At 59.2% G+C, this 20,456-nt stretch overlaps 4 protein-coding genes and 2 non-coding genes across 10 annotated transcripts; 5 read left to right on the forward strand and 1 right to left on the reverse strand.

Annotated features, from left to right (window-relative positions):
• The first annotated feature begins 541 nt into the window (after positions 1-541).
• Positions 542-4,991, forward strand: SHFL (shiftless antiviral inhibitor of ribosomal frameshifting). Its single transcript, XM_042928372.1, has 8 exons — positions 542-872; positions 1,371-1,494; positions 1,689-1,738; positions 2,990-3,028; positions 3,223-3,372; positions 3,708-3,811; positions 3,942-4,096; positions 4,689-4,991. Exons 1-8 carry the CDS (start codon positions 852-854, stop codon positions 4,916-4,918), a joined length of 873 nt encoding a protein of 290 aa, XP_042784306.1. The 5' UTR covers positions 542-851; the 3' UTR covers positions 4,919-4,991.
• Positions 4,992-5,076: 85 nt separating this feature from the next.
• ANGPTL6 (angiopoietin like 6) lies at positions 5,077-13,364 on the reverse strand. 5 transcript variants are annotated; one of them, XM_042928368.1, is made up of 8 exons: positions 13,297-13,364; positions 12,261-12,340; positions 11,116-11,226; positions 7,896-8,478; positions 7,022-7,199; positions 6,275-6,462; positions 5,925-6,195; positions 5,077-5,393 (listed from the first exon to the last, which is right to left on the reverse strand). In XM_042928368.1, the coding sequence occupies exons 4-8, from the start codon at positions 8,469-8,471 to the stop codon at positions 5,203-5,205; spliced, it is 1,404 nt and encodes a 467-aa protein (XP_042784302.1). In that variant the 5' UTR covers positions 8,472-8,478; positions 11,116-11,226; positions 12,261-12,340; positions 13,297-13,364; the 3' UTR covers positions 5,077-5,202. The 5 variants fall into 5 exon arrangements, with proteins under 5 accessions (XP_042784302.1, XP_042784301.1, XP_042784300.1 ...); XM_042928367.1 differs by lacking the exon at positions 13,297-13,364 and adding an exon at positions 13,101-13,228 and having other exon boundaries at positions 11,123-11,226; XM_042928366.1 differs by lacking the exon at positions 13,297-13,364 and adding an exon at positions 13,101-13,228.
• On the forward strand, positions 11,315-17,357 carry LOC122213938 (suppressor of SWI4 1 homolog). Its single transcript, XM_042928364.1, has 14 exons — positions 11,315-11,405; positions 11,603-11,725; positions 13,359-13,541; positions 13,653-13,823; positions 14,314-14,415; positions 14,619-14,669; positions 14,774-14,944; positions 15,605-15,681; positions 15,922-16,029; positions 16,129-16,252; positions 16,364-16,442; positions 16,553-16,682; positions 16,759-16,919; positions 17,002-17,357. Exons 1-14 carry the CDS (start codon positions 11,361-11,363, stop codon positions 17,211-17,213), a joined length of 1,737 nt encoding a protein of 578 aa, XP_042784298.1. The 5' UTR covers positions 11,315-11,360; the 3' UTR covers positions 17,214-17,357.
• On the forward strand, positions 14,463-14,549 carry LOC122214698. The gene has a single exon (XR_006200073.1). It is a non-coding gene; the product is annotated as a small nucleolar RNA SNORD105 (small nucleolar RNA).
• LOC122214704 lies at positions 15,768-15,847 on the forward strand. The gene has a single exon (XR_006200079.1). It is a non-coding gene; the product is annotated as a small nucleolar RNA U105B (small nucleolar RNA).
• A 1,787-nt stretch (positions 17,358-19,144) lies between the features above and the next one.
• P2RY11 (purinergic receptor P2Y11) lies at positions 19,145-20,281 on the forward strand (the record flags this gene model as incomplete). The annotated part of the gene is given in 1 exon segment (XM_042924470.1): positions 19,145-20,281. A coding segment is annotated over 1 exon segment (1,137 nt), but the record flags the coding sequence as incomplete, so codon positions are not given.
• Positions 20,282-20,456: the final 175 nt, after the last annotated feature.

Consider the following 20,456-nt stretch of genomic DNA (forward strand, 5'->3'; position numbering starts at 1 on the left):
AAGAAAAGAAAAGAAAAAAGTTCTGGCCAAGAGCATTCTCAACCTTCCGATTTACAATGCAGATTCCTGGGAACCCCTAAACAGTCGACTGCTGCCGCACTCCTAGGGAACAGCAACCTGTATTTTTAACAAGCATCTTCTCCTTTGTCCAGCTACCTGCTCCTTTGGCAGAGGCACATAGTAGGTGGCCCAGTGACTAGTTTGCCTACCCCACGCCAGGTGTTACTAAGCGCCCTACCCGGGGTCTCCAAGCCTGGCAAACACACATACCCAGGATGTAGCCACTGTATCAACCCATTTTACAGAGGAGTAAACTGAGGTTCAGAAAGGGGATGTAGCCCCGTTAAGAGACTCAGAGCTGATAGGGGGCCCAGGTCCTAATTAGCTCCTGGTTCCTGCGGGAGGAGAGGAGAGGGTTATCAAGTGGGGGAGCGCGAACTGAGGGGGACACGGAAATCCAAGGCGGCGTTCCGATGCGGCCCCGCCCCCACGAGGGACGTGAAGACGCGGACCCCGCGCAGCGTGGGGACATGTGACCGACTGCAGAGGCCGCGCCGCCTCCACCGCCCGAGGTGCGCGCGCTCCGCCGCAGGGTGCAGACCCCTGCCGCCCGCCTGAGTCTGGGGCGCAAGAGCAGAGGCGGAGCCAGGGCGGAGCCAGAGCGCCCCGTCCACCACCCCCCCCCCCCCCCCCGCAATCGAAACCGAAAGAGGGGGCCGGGAAGGAAGGGCGGGGCCGCCCGGAGGCCCCGCCCCCTGCCCTGCGCGGCTGCTGGACCGACGGGCGCGCCCGGGTAGGGGGGCTCTGAGCGCGCAGTGCGGACCCTCGCGGGAACCTGCGCCGCCGCCACCATGTCTCAAGAAGGTGTGGAGGTAGGAGATGGCTACGGCTGGGCCGGGGTCTCTCAGGAGACTCTGGGGAGGGGCCGGGGGCGCGGAGGGGGCTTCGCAATTTCTGGAGACTCCATCCGAAGCCTAGACCTTCACCCTGGCTGGCATTGGCTCCCCTCAGAAAGGAGAATGACCGCCACATCCTCCAGAGTGAAATGCGGCCTCCTCGAGGAAAAGCGGGGGCTGCAGGGTCAAGGGTCAGGAGCCAGAGGTTACCTGGCCGGCCTCCTCCCTTAGTCTGGGACGCTCGCCCCAGTCCGCTCCCTCCCCCAATGCCCTGTGGGGACTTTGGCTTTTTCCAGGAAATGCCGTAGAGGGATGGCGGGGGGAGGGGGAGGGATTCGGGCGGGGGGGGGGGCAGGGGGAGAGGCCAAAACCGAGGGTCAATCAAGTTCGGGCTGGGAGAAGGATGCCTAGAGATGGGGGAGGGGCGATTGCTCCTCTCCTTACCCGATCGGAATCCCCCTGTGCCCACCCCAGCTGGAGAAAAGCGTCCGGCGCCTCCAGGAGAAGTTTCATGGGAAGGTATCCTCCAAGAAGGCGGGGACTCTGATGAGGAAATTTGGCAGCGACCACACCGGCGTGGGGCGATCCATCGTGTATGGTGAGCAGGCTGGGGTCCCGGTCCTGGTAGGGGTTGGGCGTGGGGAGCACGCAGGAGAGGTGTGGTCTGTGTTAAGGGTAGGAAGAGGCGCTGAGATCATCTCCTGGGGAGGGTCTATATTGGGACTCTGGGGACCCTGAAACTCCCACAAGATCCTTCAAGGACCTTTTACTTACACTTACTCTCCCCACCAGGGGTAAAGCAGAGAGATGGACAGGAACTGAGTAATGATCTGGATGCCCAGGTAAACTGCCCCCCTCCCTTCAAAGGATGGGGTGACTGGGGAGGGGGAACAGAAGGGACCTGGCCTATCCATGATGAGCCCCTTCTGTGCACCACCAGTCCCTAACTCACGATCCACATTGACTTATTCACCTTTCAGTACTGTGTTAGACCAGGGAGACTGCAAGCCGTAGGCACTCTTTACATGTTGATGACGTTAAGTAGGGGAGAGAGACATGAAACTAGGCAGTGAAATGAATCAGGATTAATGTCATTGTAGAGGACCCCTGGAGGTCAGGAAAGGCTTCCTGCAAGAGGGAATAGAGTAAGCAAAGGAACACACATTCGGGCTGGGATAAAGGGGAGATGGAAGGAGAGAGGGGCTGGGAACCCCATGTAACAGATGGATGGATGGATGGATGAAAGGCTTTGAGGCACAGGTGCAACTCGGTCACTTGACCCCTTAAATGACTTTGGTGGCTAGTGCAGTGTGGATTCCACCTCTTATAGTTGCTAAAGAGTGTTAACAAAGTACACTATATTCTTTACAGTTACACATGTAAAGGGTATGTTAAAAATAATAGGAGGGGCCTCTGGGGGTTGTGGCTGGTTCAGTCACTGGAGCATGTGACTCTTGATCTCAGGGTCATGAATTTAAGGCCCACGTTGAGTCTGGAGCCTTCTTAAAGATTTTAAAAATGAAAAGAAACAATACTAGGAAAGAGCGCTGCAGTGGGACTTCCACATGTTGTTTTGAATTTCATCACCCTATTGATCCATTGAGACAAGTCCTATTATTTACCACGTCCATTTTACAGATGAGGAAACTGAGAGAGTGACTAAGTCACTTGCCAGGGTGACAGAGCAAGCAGGCAGCAGCTGGGATTTAAACCTTGGCCACCTAGGATCAGAGCTGGGCTCTGAGATGCCCCTCATCAGGGATGCGGCTCGTTCTGCCGCGCTCCCTCAGGGTGATCTCGGGCAACCCCTCTCCCAGCTCAGAGCCTCGGTTTCCTCATCTGAGCAGTGGGGATAATAGGTGTGCCCCCTCCCCTCCCCCTGCTCTCAAGGCTACTCTAAGGATAACTGAGGTCATGCGCCTGGCCCTCTAAAAGTGGACACTGGTCAGTCAGCACCTCCTGAGCTAAGGACACCCTAATCATATGGGGCCAGGACCCTGCCTCCCCACGCAGGAGCCCCGCCCCCAAGACACATTGGTAAAAAAGAGGTCTGAGCTGCATCCCCAGTTTCTGCCCCTGATGTCTCCACCCAGGACCCACCAGAGGATATGAAGCAGGACCAGGACATCCAGGTGAGTCCAGGGTATGGGACGGGGTGGGGGGCGGGGGTGGGGGTGGGGGAGGCAGAGTGAGGAGGACATTCCCAGGGGATGGTGGGGGATGTCTACCGACAAGAGGGAGAGATGTTACAGGGACGGGAAAGAGGGCTGACGTGTGTTTATGTTAGTGGAACAGGCGTGACCATCCTCTTGTCCCCATCCTGCAGGCTGTGGCGACCTCCCTGCTGCCACTAACAGAAGCCAACCTCCGCATGTTCCAGCGTGCGCAGGAAGACCTCATTCCGGCCGTGGATCGGCAGTTTGCCTGCTCTTCCTGTGACCATGTCTGGTGGCGGCGCGTACCCCAGCGGAAGGAGGTGATAACCCGATCCCCATCCTCAGTACCTGAACTTCTGACCTAAGAATATCGACCCTTGACTCTTGACCCTTGACCCGCAGTCTCAGAGCTCAACCTCCATCTCAGACCCCGCCCGCCAACCCTGAGTTGGACTTCTGAGCTCCTCCCCGACCCCAGAGCCTGTCCTCTGACTCCACAGTTCGACATCTACCACAGAAATCAAACCTGACCTGGAAACCACAACCCCAAGTCGGGCTTCTGAACCCCCCTGATCAGTGGTGTGCACTGTGGCCAGGGTCAAGCTACCGGGGCTCACCTCTGACCGCAAGCCTGCCCCCCACTCTGCACACCCAGGTGTCCCGGTGCAGAAAATGCCGAAAGCGCTATGAGCCGGTGCCTTGTGACAAGATGTGGGGCGTGGCTGAGTTCCACTGCCCGAAGTGTCGGCACAACTTCCGGTGAGGGTGCTGACCCCCACCCCCCCCTCCTCGCCCCCTCCCCCCCACCCCCAGCCCTGCCCTTCCCTTCCCTGGTCCCACCCTGGCCCGGGCCTCACCTTTGGACCCTCACGGCCCTGCCCGCCCCCAGGGGCTGGGCACAGATGGGGTCCTCGTCCCCCTGCTACGGGTGCGGCTTCCCCGTGTATCCAACACGGATCCTCCCTCCACGCTGGGACCGGGACACGGACCGCCGCAGCACCCATACCCACTCCTGCTCGGCCGCCGACTGCTACAACCGGCGAGGTGAGGGCCTGCCACGTCCCCATGACCTCCCTCGCTCTGGGCGTGACCTCCCTCGCTCTGGGCGGTCTATGTGACCTTGCTCCTGGGACATCTACCTCCCGGGCCTTAAATACCAAGGTCTCTGCCTGCTTCTTCCATGTGCCTCCTAAGGCCTCAGTCCCCAAAGCCACGTAGCTTATCCCGTGACATCAGCCTCTCCTTTCACATCTTCCACGCACCGGCCCCCCATCGATCTCCAGGCTCCAACACCAGACCCTCCCCCTTCTAATACCCATCTCCCATGGCATCAGCCACATTCCGTGGTCTTGCCCCTGAGACTGAGTGGTTCCCCCTGTGTCCTCGTGACCTCTGCCACGGTCTCTGTGTCCTTGGTTCCTCTTTTGTCTTCTGTAGTCTCAGGTGATGCCCATGTCCCTGGGTCTCTAGTGGCTTCAACACCTGCGACTTTCATCTCTGAATTTCCTGTAGGTCTGGCCCTACGGCCTGTAGCCTCAGCCCCTCCCCTCCCGAGCCCCCATGGCTGCAGCCCCTTTGCCCCCAGAGTCTTACGTGGGCCTCAAGCTCCATGACCTCAGAACCTCTTCCTCCCCAGAGCCCCACGTGCCTGGGACATCCTGCGCTCACCCCAAGAGCCGGAAGCAGAACCACCTGCCTAAAGTCTTGCACCCCAGCAACCCCCACATCAGTAGTGGCTCCACTGTGGCCACCTGCCTGAGCCAGGGGGGCCTCCTGGAGGACCTGGACAACCTCATCCTGGAGGACCTGAAGGTGGAGGAGGAGGAGGAAGAGGAGGAGGAGGGCGAGGGTGGGCATGGGGAGTGACCCCGGACAGGTGCAGATGCAAACCGGACACAGTCTGTGGATATTTTGTGTTGTTATAAAATATGAGCTCAAACTGAGATCGAAATGCCCTCGAGGAGCCATTTGGGTCTGCGACATTGGCAGGGGGATTCCTGGGTCCTGTTTTCAGGACCCCGGGGAGCAGATTCACAACAGGAGAGTGTGTGGCACGTGGCCCACACTAAGTCACAAAGCAGGGGTAGCCAGGACGACTTGGGCTCCTGCTGACAAACATCCTCTGGGACCTGGGGGACATGGACAGACGGTCACAGCCTCAGGGGCCGGATCAGCATGGCAGCCTTCTTGAGAGAGTAAGCCCCGCCACGAAACTCAGCCCAGTAGACCCCATCTTGGTAGCGGCTGCGGTAATGGCCACCACGGTGCCACACGCCATTGAGGTTGGAGTGGGCACAGGCATGGTACCACCAGCCTCCCCGCTGGTACAAGGCACAGTTACCTGAGGAGAGAGAAAATCCATGTCCTCTCACCAGAATAAAAACCTCTACTAGCATCTCAGCGCAAGGCTTTTGCCACGCATCCCCTGGCCCTTCCCACTCTTAGTGAACGCAACCCTGATCCTCTCTCCTCACCAGATTAAGAGCCCTGGCCCCTTTCTTTTTTTAGAGTAATAACTTTAATTCCTTCCCTATCCCCCTACCAAAGTACACGTTATACCTTTTCCACTCTTTCTGAAAACTAGAAGCTCTACCTTTATCAAGGGAAAAATCTTCCCTACTTCCTTTCTAGAATAAGACTGCTAGCTCTCCTTGCCTTTCACCAGAACAGGGGGAAGCAACTGCCTCATGAAAGAAGGAATCTAGGCTCTCCGTCCCCTCACCAGAATAAAAGTCCTCCCCTCTGTTCTCTTGCTTGCCCTGATCCTTACCAGAGGGAAGTGTCACTCCACTCTTTTCATTCTTTGCATTCCCTCCCTAGGAGTCCCTCCTCCCCTGTCCCCACTCCCCCCCAGAATAAGAGCTCTGCTTACCAGAATAGGAGTCTCGATCCCTATCCACGGTGCTGAAAGGCTTGTCATTGTGCCAGGAAAGAGAGTCTCCAGCATCTCCATGGTACTGGCCAAGCCGTAGGCGATAGTGGTCACTCTCAGGCTCCAGGGAGAAACCATCATAGTGGGCACGTGCACTACGCCCTCCCCAATCCTCCAGGAGCACCAATAACTCGTGGTCCCCACGGCTGGTCAGCTGATGCACAGGTTCCAGACCCAGCCAGTATTCTCCATCAGGCTGCCCGAAGCCCACCTGGCAGGACAGGAAAGTCAGCAGGTCAGAAGCAGGTCCCCTCCCCGACACAGCCCTGCCCCTGCCCGCCCACGCCCACCTTGTAGTGCTGCCAGGTGGTGAAGAAGTTGACAGAGCCATCTTGCCGCCTTTGGATCACAGTCCAGCCTCCACCCTCCAGCTGCTGCTCACACCACGCCGACCCCACGTGCCGACCCAGTCGCAGTTCATACACACCACTCTGCCTGTGGCCTGACCGGTGGGCCTCTGCACAATCCTGCCATGGGCCTGTGGGTACAGAGATATGGGGAAGGCACAGCCTGGACCAACCAACCCCTTGTTGGTATACAGATCTGCATTCTTCTCTCATCCTCTCACCAGAACAGCAGTCCTGCCTCTCCCATTCCCTGGCCAAAATAAGAGCCCCAGTACCCATGTCGTTACCTGAGTTAATACTCTGGGTCATTCTTTTCTCACTACAGCAAATGTGGAGCCTGGGGTACTTAAATCCTGGTTCTAAAGCCTCACCAGAGTAGAAATCCTGAACATGACCCTCTGAGCTCACTTAAATTCTTACCAACAAGCAGTCCTAAATTCCCTGTCCCCTCACCAAAAGAAAAGCCTCTCCTTTCCTGTTTTCATACCACAGTAAGGATCTTGGTCTTTATCAGGATGAGAGCCATGGCTCCTTGTTCGATCACCAGAATAAAAGCATCATTTCTTCTAGTCCTCTTACCATGAGAGGAGAAATCTGCCATTAAAATCCTGGCTCCTATTTCCATCTCCTCACAATGCACTGGGAACTCCCTAGCTTCTCACATCCCCAACATTCCTGCCCTCATCTTACCTGTCGGTTTGGTGGGGACAGCAGGGTGCCCTGCAGGCACGGGAGAAGCCAAGGGCCCCTGCTGTCTCAGGGTCTGGTCTCTCGGGGGCTCTGGAGCCGAGTCTAGCCTCCTGCTGGTATCATTAATGCCACCCACCAGACTGACAGGAACCACAGGCACCAGGGGCGGTGGCAGGACCTGGGGTGACCAAGAGACTCAGATGTGATTGCACTAGCCTTCCGCTGAAAAGACACTGGGCCCCTAAATCTCCCAACACCCAAATGGGTGGATCAGGCAGGGGCACGTCCCAGCCCTAGAATGGATACTTCCCAAAGCCTAACTCTAGCTGTCAAGAGCAGCGCTGAGCTTAAATTCCTGCTCTGGTGTTCACAGCTTAACTTATCTGACTCTGACTCTCCTTTTCTGTAAAGTATTGATGGTAAGAGTACCTCCAACAACGAGTATTAGCTTACTGAATGCTCCCAACAGCCTTGTGAGGTATGGGTTGTCACGGAGCAACAATCTTATTCAAAATTAGGGCCAGCCATGTTCCAGAATTAAAAATAATATAACAGAAGTTAGAACAGTAGCACAGGGTCTATATTTATATCACATAACACCTCCCTAACATGGATCCTTGGTCTTTACGTAATAATATGCTTGATTACAGGCACTATGAATATTTATATTAAGTGGATAAGTAAAGACTTTAGGTAGTCGCCAGTCGCGTTCTGATCCAAATGAGCTGTGGAAGGAGAAGTAGGAATCTGGTATTTGGAGCTTTTAGGATTTCAAAACTGCGTTTCAGAGATCGTGCGTGGGGTTGCAAGAGCCCCATCTTACAAATGATGCAAACAGGAAGTGGCTACGATTCCTGGCCAGCTTTAAGGTTACCTGCTGCTGCCCACCCGTGCCCCCCGGGCACAGGCGCTCCAGGCGAGCGATGAGGCCACTCTGCTGGGTGACCAGCTGCGCCAGCTCCCGGAACTTGACATCCAGCTGGTGGAAGCGGGCGGCGGCGCGCTGCGCCTCGGCTGACACGTTGAGCACGCGCTCCCCAAGCAGCGCCAGCAGAGCAGCGGGCTCCGCCCCCGGTCCTGGACCCGCCCCCGGCCCCGCCTCGTGCTGCAGCTGCGCGCGCAACTGGCCCAGGCGCGCGCTTAGGCCGCGGCTCTCTTTGCGCAGCGCGCGCACCTCGCCGGCCACGGCGCCATCCGCCGCCGCCAGCCGCTGAAGTTCGCGCAGCAGCTCCTCGTGGCGGCCCACGCGCATGCGCAGCGCTGCCACCTCGCTGGCGTTCACGGCCTCCGCGGCCGGGCGCGCGGCGGACGGCCCGCTCCAGCACACGGCGCCCGTGAACTTCTGCTGCGGCAGCACGAAGGTGTAGGTGCAGCGCGGGGCGCCCGCCCGCGCCCACGTCGCGCCCAGCAGGAGCAGCAGCTGCAACGTGCGCAGCTGAGGCGCCGACATGGCAGACCTGAAGGCAGAGGACGAACAGGAAGGAGGGGAGTCCCGGGAGCCTAGCTGGGCCCCCAACTCTCGGGTTGTGCCAAACCCGCGTTGCTCCAGGTCCCCGCCCCCAGGCTGAGATGCCCCAGTGATCCCACCCTGGCCTTTCCACTTGGTTCCCGGCGCCCTGCGGGACAGCATGTCATGCATTCATTGACTGAGTGCTTGCTGTGTGCCAGCCACTGTTCTAGGGACTACGGTATGGAAAAAAATACAAAACTTCTTGCCCTGATGGGCAAGAAACAAATAAGCTATAGGGATTAATAGAGTGTATTAGTCGGTGTTAAGATAACAGGAAAACCGAGAGATGTGGAGATCTGGGCCCTGGCAATTTGAAAGGAGGGAAGACCTCCTGGAGGAGGTAAGGGAGGAAGTAATGAGGATATCTGGGGAAGAACAGCATCCCTGGCAGGGGGAACAGCAAATGCAAAAGCCCTGAGGCTAGACCGTGCCTGATGTATTAAAGGAACTTATGGGGAGGCAGGAGCAGAAGGAGAATGGGTGACAGGGGGTGAGGTGGGGTGAGAGATAAAGTCTCACTAACTCAGTCTAGTAGCAGAGGCCCCATCTCCCCAAATCCCAGAGTCATTCCTGTCTCCTCTTTTTTCACAACAGATCCAACCTATCAGCCAGGCCGGTCAGCGCTTCTGTTTGGACCCTGAATTCCTCCACATTCCCCCATGCTCACCCCCCACCATGATCCCAGCTCAAGACACCATCTGGATTTCCTTACGGCAGCTGCCCCCCAGGCCTCCAGTTGTCTGCCATCAGCCTCTGGTCTGTTTCTCCCACAGCTGCCAAAGAATCAGGTCATGTCTCTCCTTTTCCTAGAGAACCCTTTGTGGCTCCCAGCTCACTCAGAGCAAAAGTCCAAGTCTTCCTGCGCCCCCACAAGGCCCTGCACCCTCTTCCTGTCCCCTCCCTGCCCTCCTCTCCCACTCACCCCTCACTCACTGTGTTCGAGGCACACTGGCCTCCTTGTTGCTCCTCAAACACACCAGGCACAGTCCTGCCTCAGGGCCTTTGTACTTGCCCTTTCCTCGGTCTGGAACATTCTTCCCGGAATTTTAACATGGCCTCCTCTCTCTCCTTACTCAGGCCTTAGCTCAGATGTCCCCTCCTCAGAAGCCCTCCCTGACCACCCCCATTTAGCGTTGCTCCTCCTGGGCACTCTCTATCACAGTCCCGCTTTGTCATTTTAGCATTTGTCTCTCTCTGGAATTGCCTCGTTTGTTTGCCGGTGTTTATTATCTGAATTCCTCCACCAAAATATCCGCTCGCAGAGGCTGAGCCTGGGTTTTGTTCAGTGCACGCCCCTCAACACTCACATGCCCCAGCTCTGTCGTACCCTCCCAAGTGTTGCCCCGCTCACACAGGTGAGCTCCTCTGCGTGTACTGTGGCCACCTCCCTGGCTCCCCTTGTCTTCTCTCTCGGGGTTCAGCCGCTTGCAGCCTCTCAGATGAGGACACACAGGCCTCTCACACGCACTTGCCAGTACTCAGAACACGTCTCCCACGTCCACACGTCACCCCTGTCTGCCCCAAGTTCCACTGTGTCCAAGCCCACATGTCCGGGTGGCCACACGCACGGGCAGGTGCCTCGAGGTCTTCAAGGTCACACACATCACCTTGTTCACACATTCAGCAGATGCTCCTTTCGTGCCTATTGTGTGCCAAGAGCTGGTCCAGGCAGCGGACCCGCCCAGGACCAACACAGACAAAATCCCTGCCCCCAGGCAGCTGACGTCCTGGATGGGAAGACAGATGATGGGTAGGTCAGAGGGTGGTAAGTTCTTAGGAGAACACTTAAGTGGGGATGCGGGTGGGGGTTCTGGGATGAGAGGCCTTTTTTTTTTTAAGATTTTTTTAATTTTGAGACCGCAGGCACGCGAGCAGGGGAGGTGCAGAGAGAGAGAGACAGAGGGAGAGACAGGATCCCAAGCTGGCCCTGTGCTGTCAGTGCACAGCCCGATGAGGGGCTCGATCCCATGAACTGTGAGATGGTGACCTGAGCTGAAATCAAGGCGAGGATGTTCAACTGACTGAGCCAGCCAGGTGCCAGAGGGGCGGTTTGAAACAGAGGGGTCAGAACTTACTAAGAAGAGGGCACTGGAGCCAAGACCTGAAGGAAGAGACAAGGGTAAGAGCATTCCAGGCACAGGGAGAAGCAAGCCCTGAGCTAGAGCCTTTGAGGTGCCCAAGGAATAGCAGAGAGGCCCGTAAGACTGGAACAGAGCGAGCAAGGGGGAGAGCAGGAGGAATGAGAACAGGGAGGGGATGGGGCCAAGCATGCAGGGTCTCATGGGCCCCCGAAGGACTTGGGCTTTCACTCTGAGGTGCGAGCTCCAGAAGGTTCTGAGCTGGAGAAAGGCATATTTGCTATCGTATATGCACACCAAACCGGAGCTCTCCTTGCCCCCTCCTCGACGACACCAGGCCCCCCACGACAGGGATGGACCACACCCCTTGGAGCCAGACTACAAGTGTAACATCCACCACCTTTCCAGGAGCTCAACCTGGGGTGAGAAGGAGGCCCGGAGAAGCCCGGGGGGCCAAACAGGTAAAATCGGCCTCCCCCTGTCCTCATGCCCTCCTTCCCTCTCACCTCTCACCTCTCAGGACCAAGACCCTGAGTCCAGCAAGGCTTGCAGCAGACGCGAAGTCCCAGGAGGAGCTGAGGGTCCAGGAGGAGCCTCTGAGTGAGGAAGGGGAGAGGCTGGTGGGAGAGCAGGAGGGAGGAGGCTTGGTAACCACCCCTGTCCTCCGGAGCTTGGAACCAGAGCCGTGGTGCTGAGACCAGGAGCTCCAACTGTAAATATTTATCATTTCTTGCATGAGAACTGAGGCAGAATGGCCAGACCCCCTTGCCCAGGCCACCAGGGCCTGATAACACAGGTCAGTGCTCCGGATGTTCCCCCCACAGCAGAGCACAGAGCGTGGGAGGCTGCAGGCTCCGTGAGGCCGGGGGGCGGGGGGGGGGGGACGGGGACAGGGGGAGGACACAGACACACCACAGAGAAAGACAACAGGAAATGTTGGCACCTGCTGCCACCAGGCGTGACTCTAAAATCCACGCCTTCTATCTCATTTAGCCTTTGCCTTCACAACCTTTGTTCCTACGAAGCCTCATTTTACAAGAGGGAAAACTGAGCCTGAGGGACGGTGAGTGGTTTGCCCACAGCCACACAGCTGGAGAATGGTGGAACTCAGCCCAGGTAACTTGGCTCCCGCACTCACACACATATACCCTGACCCTGCCACACACCGTGTGCCCACAACAGGGCAGAAATCAAGACACACGGGTCCCCAGTGAGACAAACCACTGCACGGAGCCACAAAGGTGGACATGGAAACTGTGTGTGTGTCTGCGGATTTGCCCGGCACAGGCACATATAAAGACACGACTGGAAACAGCACAGATTCTGGCAGCGACACGCACACACACACACACACACACACACACACACACACACCACGACTTAAAGGAAAATACCCTGTGGGCAGAGTGGGGTCTCACACTGGCAAGCACAGAGGCGCTAACCAGGTAGACAGTGAAACCCTGGTCCCTGCCCACTTGCCCACCACAGTGTACATGTTCCCATTTGTCTCCCACGCACACTGTCACATCCTCAGGTCAAATCATGCAGGGACAGAAAACATGCGGTCATTCCTCAGAGGTACAAAGGGACCCCCATAGAGCCCCCCCAGGCCTGGTCTAGGGTCTCCCACCTGCACAAAGGCCTCACTGACCTGCAGACACACTCTCAGGGAGCAGCCTCCTTCGCCTGGTTCCTACTGTCCTGAACTCGTAACCCGAGTGGACTCCCGGGCTGAAAGAGGAAATGGTCGTCCCAGATCTGAGAGAGGCTGCCAGGCTGGGCTCCAGGCCTGGGCTGGGGCCCCCACACTGGGCCCCCCGGCCCCCCACCCGCAGCCCCCTCCAGCTTCCTCCATTGGCAGCAGAGAAGAAACCTCATAAGTCACAGAGAGGGACTGACAGATGAGAGAGAGAGAGAGTACAAGAGACAGAGAAGGGGAGAGACATGGGAGGAGATGGACAGAGACGGGGGGGGGGGGGGGGGCGGGGAGAGTCAGGAAGAGGGATGAGAAGAGAGAGATGGGGATAGAGACATAAGAGAGATGGAAACTTGAAGGCAATGAAAGAGACAATTGACGGCAGAGACAAAGTGGGGCAGAGGGAGACAGAGATAGGAAGAAGACAAGGATGGGGAAGGGGAGACGGAGGAGGGGAAGAGGAGAAAGAATTGGGAAGGAGAGACAGGAGAGAGGAAGCAAATGGGGGAGGGGAAGCAGATGGTGGAAGGAAACCTATGGGACAGGGAAAGAGGCGTTGGGGGCGTCCCTTTTCCCCACCCCAAGGTTCTGGGGAAGAAGCCAGAGGCCTGAGGCCAAGACTGGGGCTTTGAGCGGAAACCGGGAGGGGGTGAGTTATTCACGAAGCGCCCGCCTTGCCCTAAGTTTCCAGAAGGTGATGTGGAGTTTCCATCTCTCCGCCGCAGACAGGGCCCCCGGGGAAGACCGCTGGCCCTCAGGAGCTGGGGGCCTATATACGTAATTGCTATGCTCTACCCATTTCTCTGGTTGTTCCCCAAGTGCCTGGTGCCTTTGTGCCAAGCATTGTGCATCATCTTTCTTAGTAAGTGGATCAGAGGAGAAATGAGGACCATCCTCTCTTTAGAATACTTGTAGGAGCCTCAGAGTGGATAAAATGGCTGTCAAAATCGCCCAGCTGGTATAAATGAGCCGAAGTAGGATTCGAACCCACAACTTATTTCTCCGAAGCCGGCGCCGCTTCGCTGAGACACTGGCCCCGCCCGGTTTCCATAGAAACAAGCACCAGGTGTCTCCGTAGCAACCCCTCTGTGGCTTTCTGCTCGCCTGGTGACGTCACCGCGCAGTTCCGCCTCACGTCGTCACCTCGCCGGCGCCGGAAGTGAGCGGCGCGGCGCCGGAAGCACCCGGCAGAAGCGTCCCAGCGGAGGAGTTAGCGGCATGGGGCAGTCGGGGCGGGTGAGGCGCGGCGGCCTGGGGGCGCGGGCAGGGCCGGTGGGGGGCCGGTGGAGGGCGGGTGGGGTCCCTGCGGGGGCCGTGGCGCTGACCGCTCGCCTTTCGCCCCTGCAGTCCCGTCACCAGAAGCGTGCTCGCGCCCAGGCGCAGCTCCGCAACCTCGAGGCCTACGCCGCGCAGCCGCACTCGTTCGTGTTCGCGCGGGGTCGCGCGGGTCGCGGCGTCCGGCAGCTCAGCCTGGACCTTCGTCGGGTCATGGAGCCCCTCACCGCCACCCGCCTGCAGGTCTGCACCTCCCACCCCGCCTCCATCAGCTTTTGGCCCCGTCTTCGCCGCTACGGAGGTGGCTCCAAACCGCAGAACCGCGCGAGCCTTCAGTCTCCCTGGCAGGAGAAGGGGACCTTTATGGGGACCATCGTCCCTGCCTCTTCGGATTTTGTGGGGCAGCTGCGAGGGGGCACAGATGAACCCGCTTTGGCTGGATGTCTAAGACTGGTGGTTAAAAAGGGACTAGAGTTAGCAAAGCTAGAGTGGAAACTTGGGTTCTCTCAAAGGCCTGGAGAAAGTTAATTAACGTCGCAGGGCCCAGGTGGCTCATCTGCAAAATTGGCCAGGCACAGTAAACGAGCAAATTTAAGTCGGGTTAGGTTCAGAGGTCAAGAACATTCCACTCTTTTCTTCTGCGACAGGTTAAATGCAAGAAAGGGCATAAGAGCTTCAGCTTATAGCCCTTGCTCGGGGAGAGGATACTTAATTTTGTGTTTGTAATTCTCAGATACGAAAGAAAAACACTCTGAAGGATTGTGTGGCAGTGGCGGGGCCCCTTGGGGTCACACACTTTCTGATCTTGAGTAAAACGGAGACAAACATCTACTTTGTGAGTTAACACATCCACACCCCTCATCTTCCCCCTGCCCTCCTCCTCCCCCAACTCTCACGATGAACCCATATGCCTCTGAGTTGCCATGATTCTGGCTCCAAAGTAAACGCTCTGAAGAGATGGGGCGGAGGTTCCCACTCCCTGCTGCCTAGCTGGACACCTTGACTCTGACCAATCCTTTTGTTTTGTTTTTCCTGTAGAAGCTGATGCGCCTCCCAGGAGGCCCCACCTTGACCTTCCGGATCAATAAGGTAAGGGTCAGAGGTAATGAGGGCCATGTTGGGTAGAGGATGAATTCAGGGAGGGCGCCAGCCATGTGTGGCTGTCAGGCCTCACTCCTCCCCCCGTCCTGCAGTACACACTAATGCGCGACGTGGTCTCCTCCTTGCGCCGACACCGCATGCACGAGCAGCAGTTTGCCCATCCGCCCCTCCTGGTGCTCAACAGCTTCGGCCCCCATGGCATGCATGTGAAGCTCATGGCCACCATGTTCCAGAACCTGTTCCCCTCCATCAATGTGCACAAGGTGGGCTGGGCCTGGGGCGGTGGCAGGTGAGGGTGGAAGGGCGGACGGTAGGTACCACATGCAGGCCCTTGGCTTGTTTGCTCAGCCCTTGCCTCCCAGCACGGAGGCAGAGCGCTCCGGCTCCTGAGGTCACATCTCCCTCATGTGTTCGTGACCCTGGGGTAAGAGACTCCCTCGTGAGCTTCCTTCCTCTCTGAAAGGTGGAGAATGATCCTGATTGTCCTTTATTTCTTGAGTGGGGATTGAGTATCAGCCTGAGCAGCGTGCCGGGTACTTGGGACACCAGTTGACGGATGGGGAGACAGACTGACAGAGGGGAAGTCATTAGTCAGAGGTTAGACGCAGAGGGCAGGACTGGGTTTTTTAAGCTGTCTGGCTCCAGAGCCCTAGTTCCTAATCCCTGGCACCAGCTGGTCTCAGGTTAGGCCTGTTAGATGCTGATCATCAGGGAGCAGTCCACCCACGGTGTGGACGGCTTCGGTGGGTCTCAGAACCAAGAACTCTAGCCAGTGCGCCTGCCAGTCCATTAGTCCCCCCCCCAGTGCCACATCTCCCTGCTGAGAGATTTCTGGAACAGGGCCAGGGCCTGCTGTGGCTCCAGCACACAGGGAAGCCCGTGGGCAGTTGACATATTGCTGTGCCCTCGCCTCGCCCTTCCAGGTGAACCTAAACACCATCAAGCGCTGCCTTCTCATCAACTACAATCCTGACTCCCAGGAGCTAGATTTCCGTCATTAGTGAGTACTCTTGTTGAGGGGCGGGGGGGGGGGGGGAGGGGGGGGGGGGGGAGGGGGAGGGGAGGAGAGGAGAGGAGGCAGGGCTTCCACGTGTGGCTGATGACAGCGTTCCTGCTGAGGCTCGGTGATTGCTCAGTTTCAAAGTAAACGCCCTGACGCACTGTGGAAAGGGGAGGGGGGCAGAGCTGACCTCCAGTCTCAGGATCCCTAACCCCCCTTGTCACACCCTGAGTCTTGCAGTAGCATCAAAGTCGTTCCTGTGGGCGCAAGTCGTGGGATGAAGAAGCTTCTACAGGAGAAGTTCCCCAACATGAGCCGTCTACAGGACATCAGCGAGCTATTGGCCACGTGAGGAGGGCACTGGGTGGGGAGATCACTACCGCGCCGGAGACCCCGGAGCCGTTCCAGGCCTGGGATCCCCTGCTGACCAGTGTGTCCTCTGCACAGGGGCGCCGGGCTGTCCGAGAGTGAGGCAGAGCCCGATGGGGAGCACAACATCACGGAGCTGCCCCAAGCCGTCGCGGGACGCGGCAACATGCGGGCCCAGCAGAGCGCCGTGCGGCTCACTGAGGTGAGGCCCAGCCCAGGGCAGGCCCAGGGTCAGAAGTGACTTCCTCTGGCAGTACCCCCCCACTTCCCCCGGCCCTGAAGAAGGACTGACTCGTCCCCCTTGTCCCTCCAGATCGGGCCCCGGATGACACTGCAGCTCATCAAAATCCAGGAGGGTGTTGGGGAGGGGAACGTGCTGTTCCACAGTTTCGGTGAGAACGGGGCTGGGGAAGCAAGGGGCTGGGAGCCCAAGGCCCTCACGGGTGGGTCTCGAGGTGCACTGACACATCTGGGTCTCTGTGACCCATCTCTTCCCGCTCAGTGCACAAGACTGAAGAGGAGCTTCAGGCCATCCTGGCGGCCAAGGAGGAGAAGCTACGGCTCAAGGCCCAGAGGCAGGACCAGCAGGCCCAGAATGTCCTGCGCAAGCGGGAGCAGCGGGAGGCACACAGGTGTGTGGCCGTGGGCCGTGCAGGTGAGGCAGGGTCTCAGGTGCAGGCCGCCACCCTAAATGATCTCTCCCTCCAGGAAGAAGAGCCTGGCAGGCATGAAGCGGGCGCGGGCAGAGGCCAGTGGGGATAGCGATGCCGAGGACCCCGGCGCCCCCCCAGAGGGGACCGGCCAGCGAGAGGAAGAGGAGGATGAAGCCGAGTATTTCCGCCAGGCGGTGGGAGAGGAGCCTGATGAGGGTATGTGGCAGGGGTTGGTGCAGCTGGGCACCTTGAGCCCGTCCCTGTGGCCTGGTGGCCTTGACGTGGTCTCTCCCCACAGACATGTTCCCGAAGGCAGCTAAACGAAGACGGCCTGCCGGGCCCCCGGGCAAGAAGCAGCGAGGAAGGGGGCAGAGGCCAGATCGAGGCGCCGACCGGAGGCCTCCAAAGGCCAAGGGCAGGCCCCAGCGGGCCCAGGCCAAGCTGGAACGCAGAGGAGCTGCCTGGGAGCACAGGCGGGGCCGAGCACGGCCACCAAAGAAAGCAGTCTGAGGCCAGGCTGGTGCAGTGGATGGAATGCCCCAAATTGGGGCCCAGGGTTTCCACCTGGGCCTCCAGGGGCAGCCCTCGGTTTCCTTTCATAAAGGAGCGGTTTTCTCCAACCTCCCACGCTGGTGAATGCTTGATTTCCCGTGAGTCTTGCGTCTGCATTGGGAATGGGGAGAGCTGGAGTCCCGTGGTAGAAAGCCCAGACGCTCGGGGCCAGGAGCTTCTGGGAACCGGGCTAGGTTCGCGCCCACATCCTGAGCAGTGGACACGCAGGAACTGTTTTGCAGGTGAGGGCAATGGGCAGATTCAGTCTGGTGCCTCGGGGAGTCCTGGGCCTGTCCCCAGCCTAACCCCCCAGGCCCCCGTTACCTGCAAGCCAGTGACTGGGCTGCTCTGGAGGGCAAAGTGTGAGGAGGAAGGAAGCCGGGGGTGGAAGCGAAGCTGGCTGGTGTTGGCAGTGGGCGGAGCTGAGCTGCCAGGGCTGAGAGAAAGAGGGTGGGGCTGCTGGGAAGGAAGGGGCCCGGCACGCCGCTGGTTCGCTCGGCACCGGCTCGGCTCGGCACCAGTGCTCCTGGTGGCGCGGCTTCGGCGCTGGACCCGGAGGCAGGGCACGTGGGCCATGGCTGCCGCCACATCAGGTGAGGGTCCTGGCCCCTGTGGCGCTGCCCAGGACCGAGGCTGGGGGTGGCCAGCTCCTGGGAGGCAGACGGGAGGGACTTAATCACGTCTGGACAGGGACTTCCTCCCGGGGCGGAGATGGGACGAGGAGGCAGAAGCGTGGTTGGGGAAGCAGTCGCATGGGGGAGGGAGGGCCGCTGGCACCTTGCACGGAGCTCGTGGCCAGCCTGCTGGACAGACTGGGAGCAGGCCGTGCACCCAAAGCTGAGGCTAAGTTGGGTACATTCCAGATCTCTGTTCTGGTCCACGCTGCTGTGTCCCAGGCCTTGTTCTCGGCTCTGGGAAGCCAGTTGTGGGGCACTCCCTGCCCTCAGGAGAGGTCTTCTGGGTTGGGTTTGGTTTTTTTTTTTTTTTTTTTCCCCCTCTCAACAGTGGTCAGATGGAAGCACAGGATTTGCAGAAATAAGGGGGACAGGGTGCAGTTGTGATATTAGAGGGTCAGAATATGCCTCTGAAAAAAAGCCCTCTCAGGGCTAAAGACCAGGAGGTGAGTGGGGGCACTGGTGGCTCAGGAAGAGAGAATCAGTGCAAAGGCCCTGAGGTGGAATGTGCCTTAAGGAATAGTCCGAAAGCCAGTGTGGGAAGAAAAAAACAAAGCTAGTGTGGGAAAGACACAGGGAATGAGTCACAGGGAGATGAGAGGGAGCAGCTGGACGGAGGTTTGCTCCTGGGGCCCCTCTGTGGCAGAGGTGAGCACTGCCTTTTCCTCCCAGTGAGGAGGGAGCCTCAAAGGTGAAAGCCGCCTGATTCGGGTGTCTTTGGGTGCCCTCTGGAGGCCGTGGGGGGAACACGTAGGGAGGTCGTTGGGAGCTGGGAGGCCAGTGCCTCTGGCACTGAGAAAGTGACCGACTCTGAAGGTGGAGGCAGCAAGGCTTGATGGATTTGGGAGGGCTACGATGGGGTTGGGGACTCCCCCGGACTCCCCCCTCCTCCACGCAGGCCTGGTGGTTGTGGATTGTCATTGCTGGCTTTTGGCTGTCACGTGAAGGCAATGACTACCTAGTTCTGGAATTCAGGACCCAGAGCTAGCCTAGTAGATATCACCTGAAAGGACTCGGGCTTCTGATGTTTCTGGGCCCGATTTCCTCCGTAAGAAGTTGCTGTGGCTGGTGTCCCCTCCTGGGCATGGGAAGGACTCCGAGAAAGTGTGTCCCCAGAGGGCTGGTGCAGCCCGCCACGTGGTACGTAATCTGAAGGACTGGGCTCTGAAGGCCTCAAAAGCCACGCGAGGAGGGACGGCGCTCACTTGGTGACACCATCTGCCCACAGGTGCCATACCCTGCCCGACCAACTTCTCGGCCGCCGCCGATCGCGTCCTCAGTCGTTTCCAGGAAGACTTTCTGTGGCCCGTGCTGGTGGTCGAGTTCCTGGTGGCCGCAGCCAGCAACGGCTTCGCCTTATACCGCTTCGGCACGCGGGAGCGGCGCCCGTGGCACCCGGCTGTGGTCTTCTCGGCACAGCTGGCCGTCAGCGACCTGCTCTACGCCCTGACGCTGCTCCCGCTGGCCGCCTACCTCTACCCCCCCAAAAACTGGCAGTACGGGGAGCTGGCGTGCCGCCTGGAGCGCTTCCTCTTCACCTGCAACCTGCTGGGCAGCGTCCTCTTCATCACCTGCATCAGCCTAAACCGCTACCTGGGCATCGTCCACCCCTTCTTCACCCGCAGCAGCCTGCGCGCCAAGCACGCCTGGGCCGTCAGCGCTGCCGGCTGGGTGCTGGCAGCCGTGCTGGCCGCGCCCACGCTCGGCTTCTCCCACCTGAAGCGGCCGCAGCAGGAAGGGGACTGCTCTGTGGCCAGGCCGGGGGCCTGCACCAAGTGCCTGGGGACGGCGGACCAGCGCCTCGAGGCCTACAGAGCCTACAGCCTGGCGCTGGCCACGGCGGGCTGCGGCCTGCCGCTGTTGCTCACCCTGACGGCCTACGGCGCCCTCGGGTGGGCGGTGCTGCGCAGCCACGGCACGACGGCGGCCGAGAAGCTGCGTGTGGCGGTGCTGGTGGCCAGCGGCATGGCCCTCTACGCCGGCTCCTACGTGCCCTACTACGTGACGCTGGTGCTCAACGTGTCCGCCCGGCAGCGCTGGAGAGCCCGCTGCCCGGGCTTCGCTAACTCGGCCGAGGCCGAGGCGGCGCTGGATTGGAGGACCTACGTGAGCCACCAGGTGATGCGGGGCCTCATGCCCGTGGCCATCTGCATCCACCCTCTGCTTTACATGGCTGTGGCACCCAGCCTCGGCTGCCGCCCCGGTCCAGGAAGCTGCCTCGGCTGCGGGGAGAGCCAACCCCCCGAGGACGCCAGGAGCTCCGGCCAAGTCCTGCCCCTCAATGTCACAGCCACTCCCAAAACCTCAGGGTCCTAGTCCCCCGAGCTGAGCCGACGACCTGGCCTATTTTGAGCCGCTGCCGCCTGCCCTGGAATCCATCCGAGAGCATGGCAGGCCCCAAACCACTACTTCCTCCGTGGTCTACAGAAAGACCTGATGGGGGACTGGGGGTGCCCAGGCCAGGGAGGGCAGGAACTTCTGCCTGAAGCCCTGATCCCCGAGAGGGCTGGCCCCCACTAGCCACAGA

This window comes from Panthera leo, chromosome A2, assembly GCF_018350215.1.
Source record: "Panthera leo isolate Ple1 chromosome A2, P.leo_Ple1_pat1.1, whole genome shotgun sequence".
Taxonomy (NCBI): Eukaryota; Metazoa; Chordata; class Mammalia; order Carnivora; family Felidae; genus Panthera; species Panthera leo.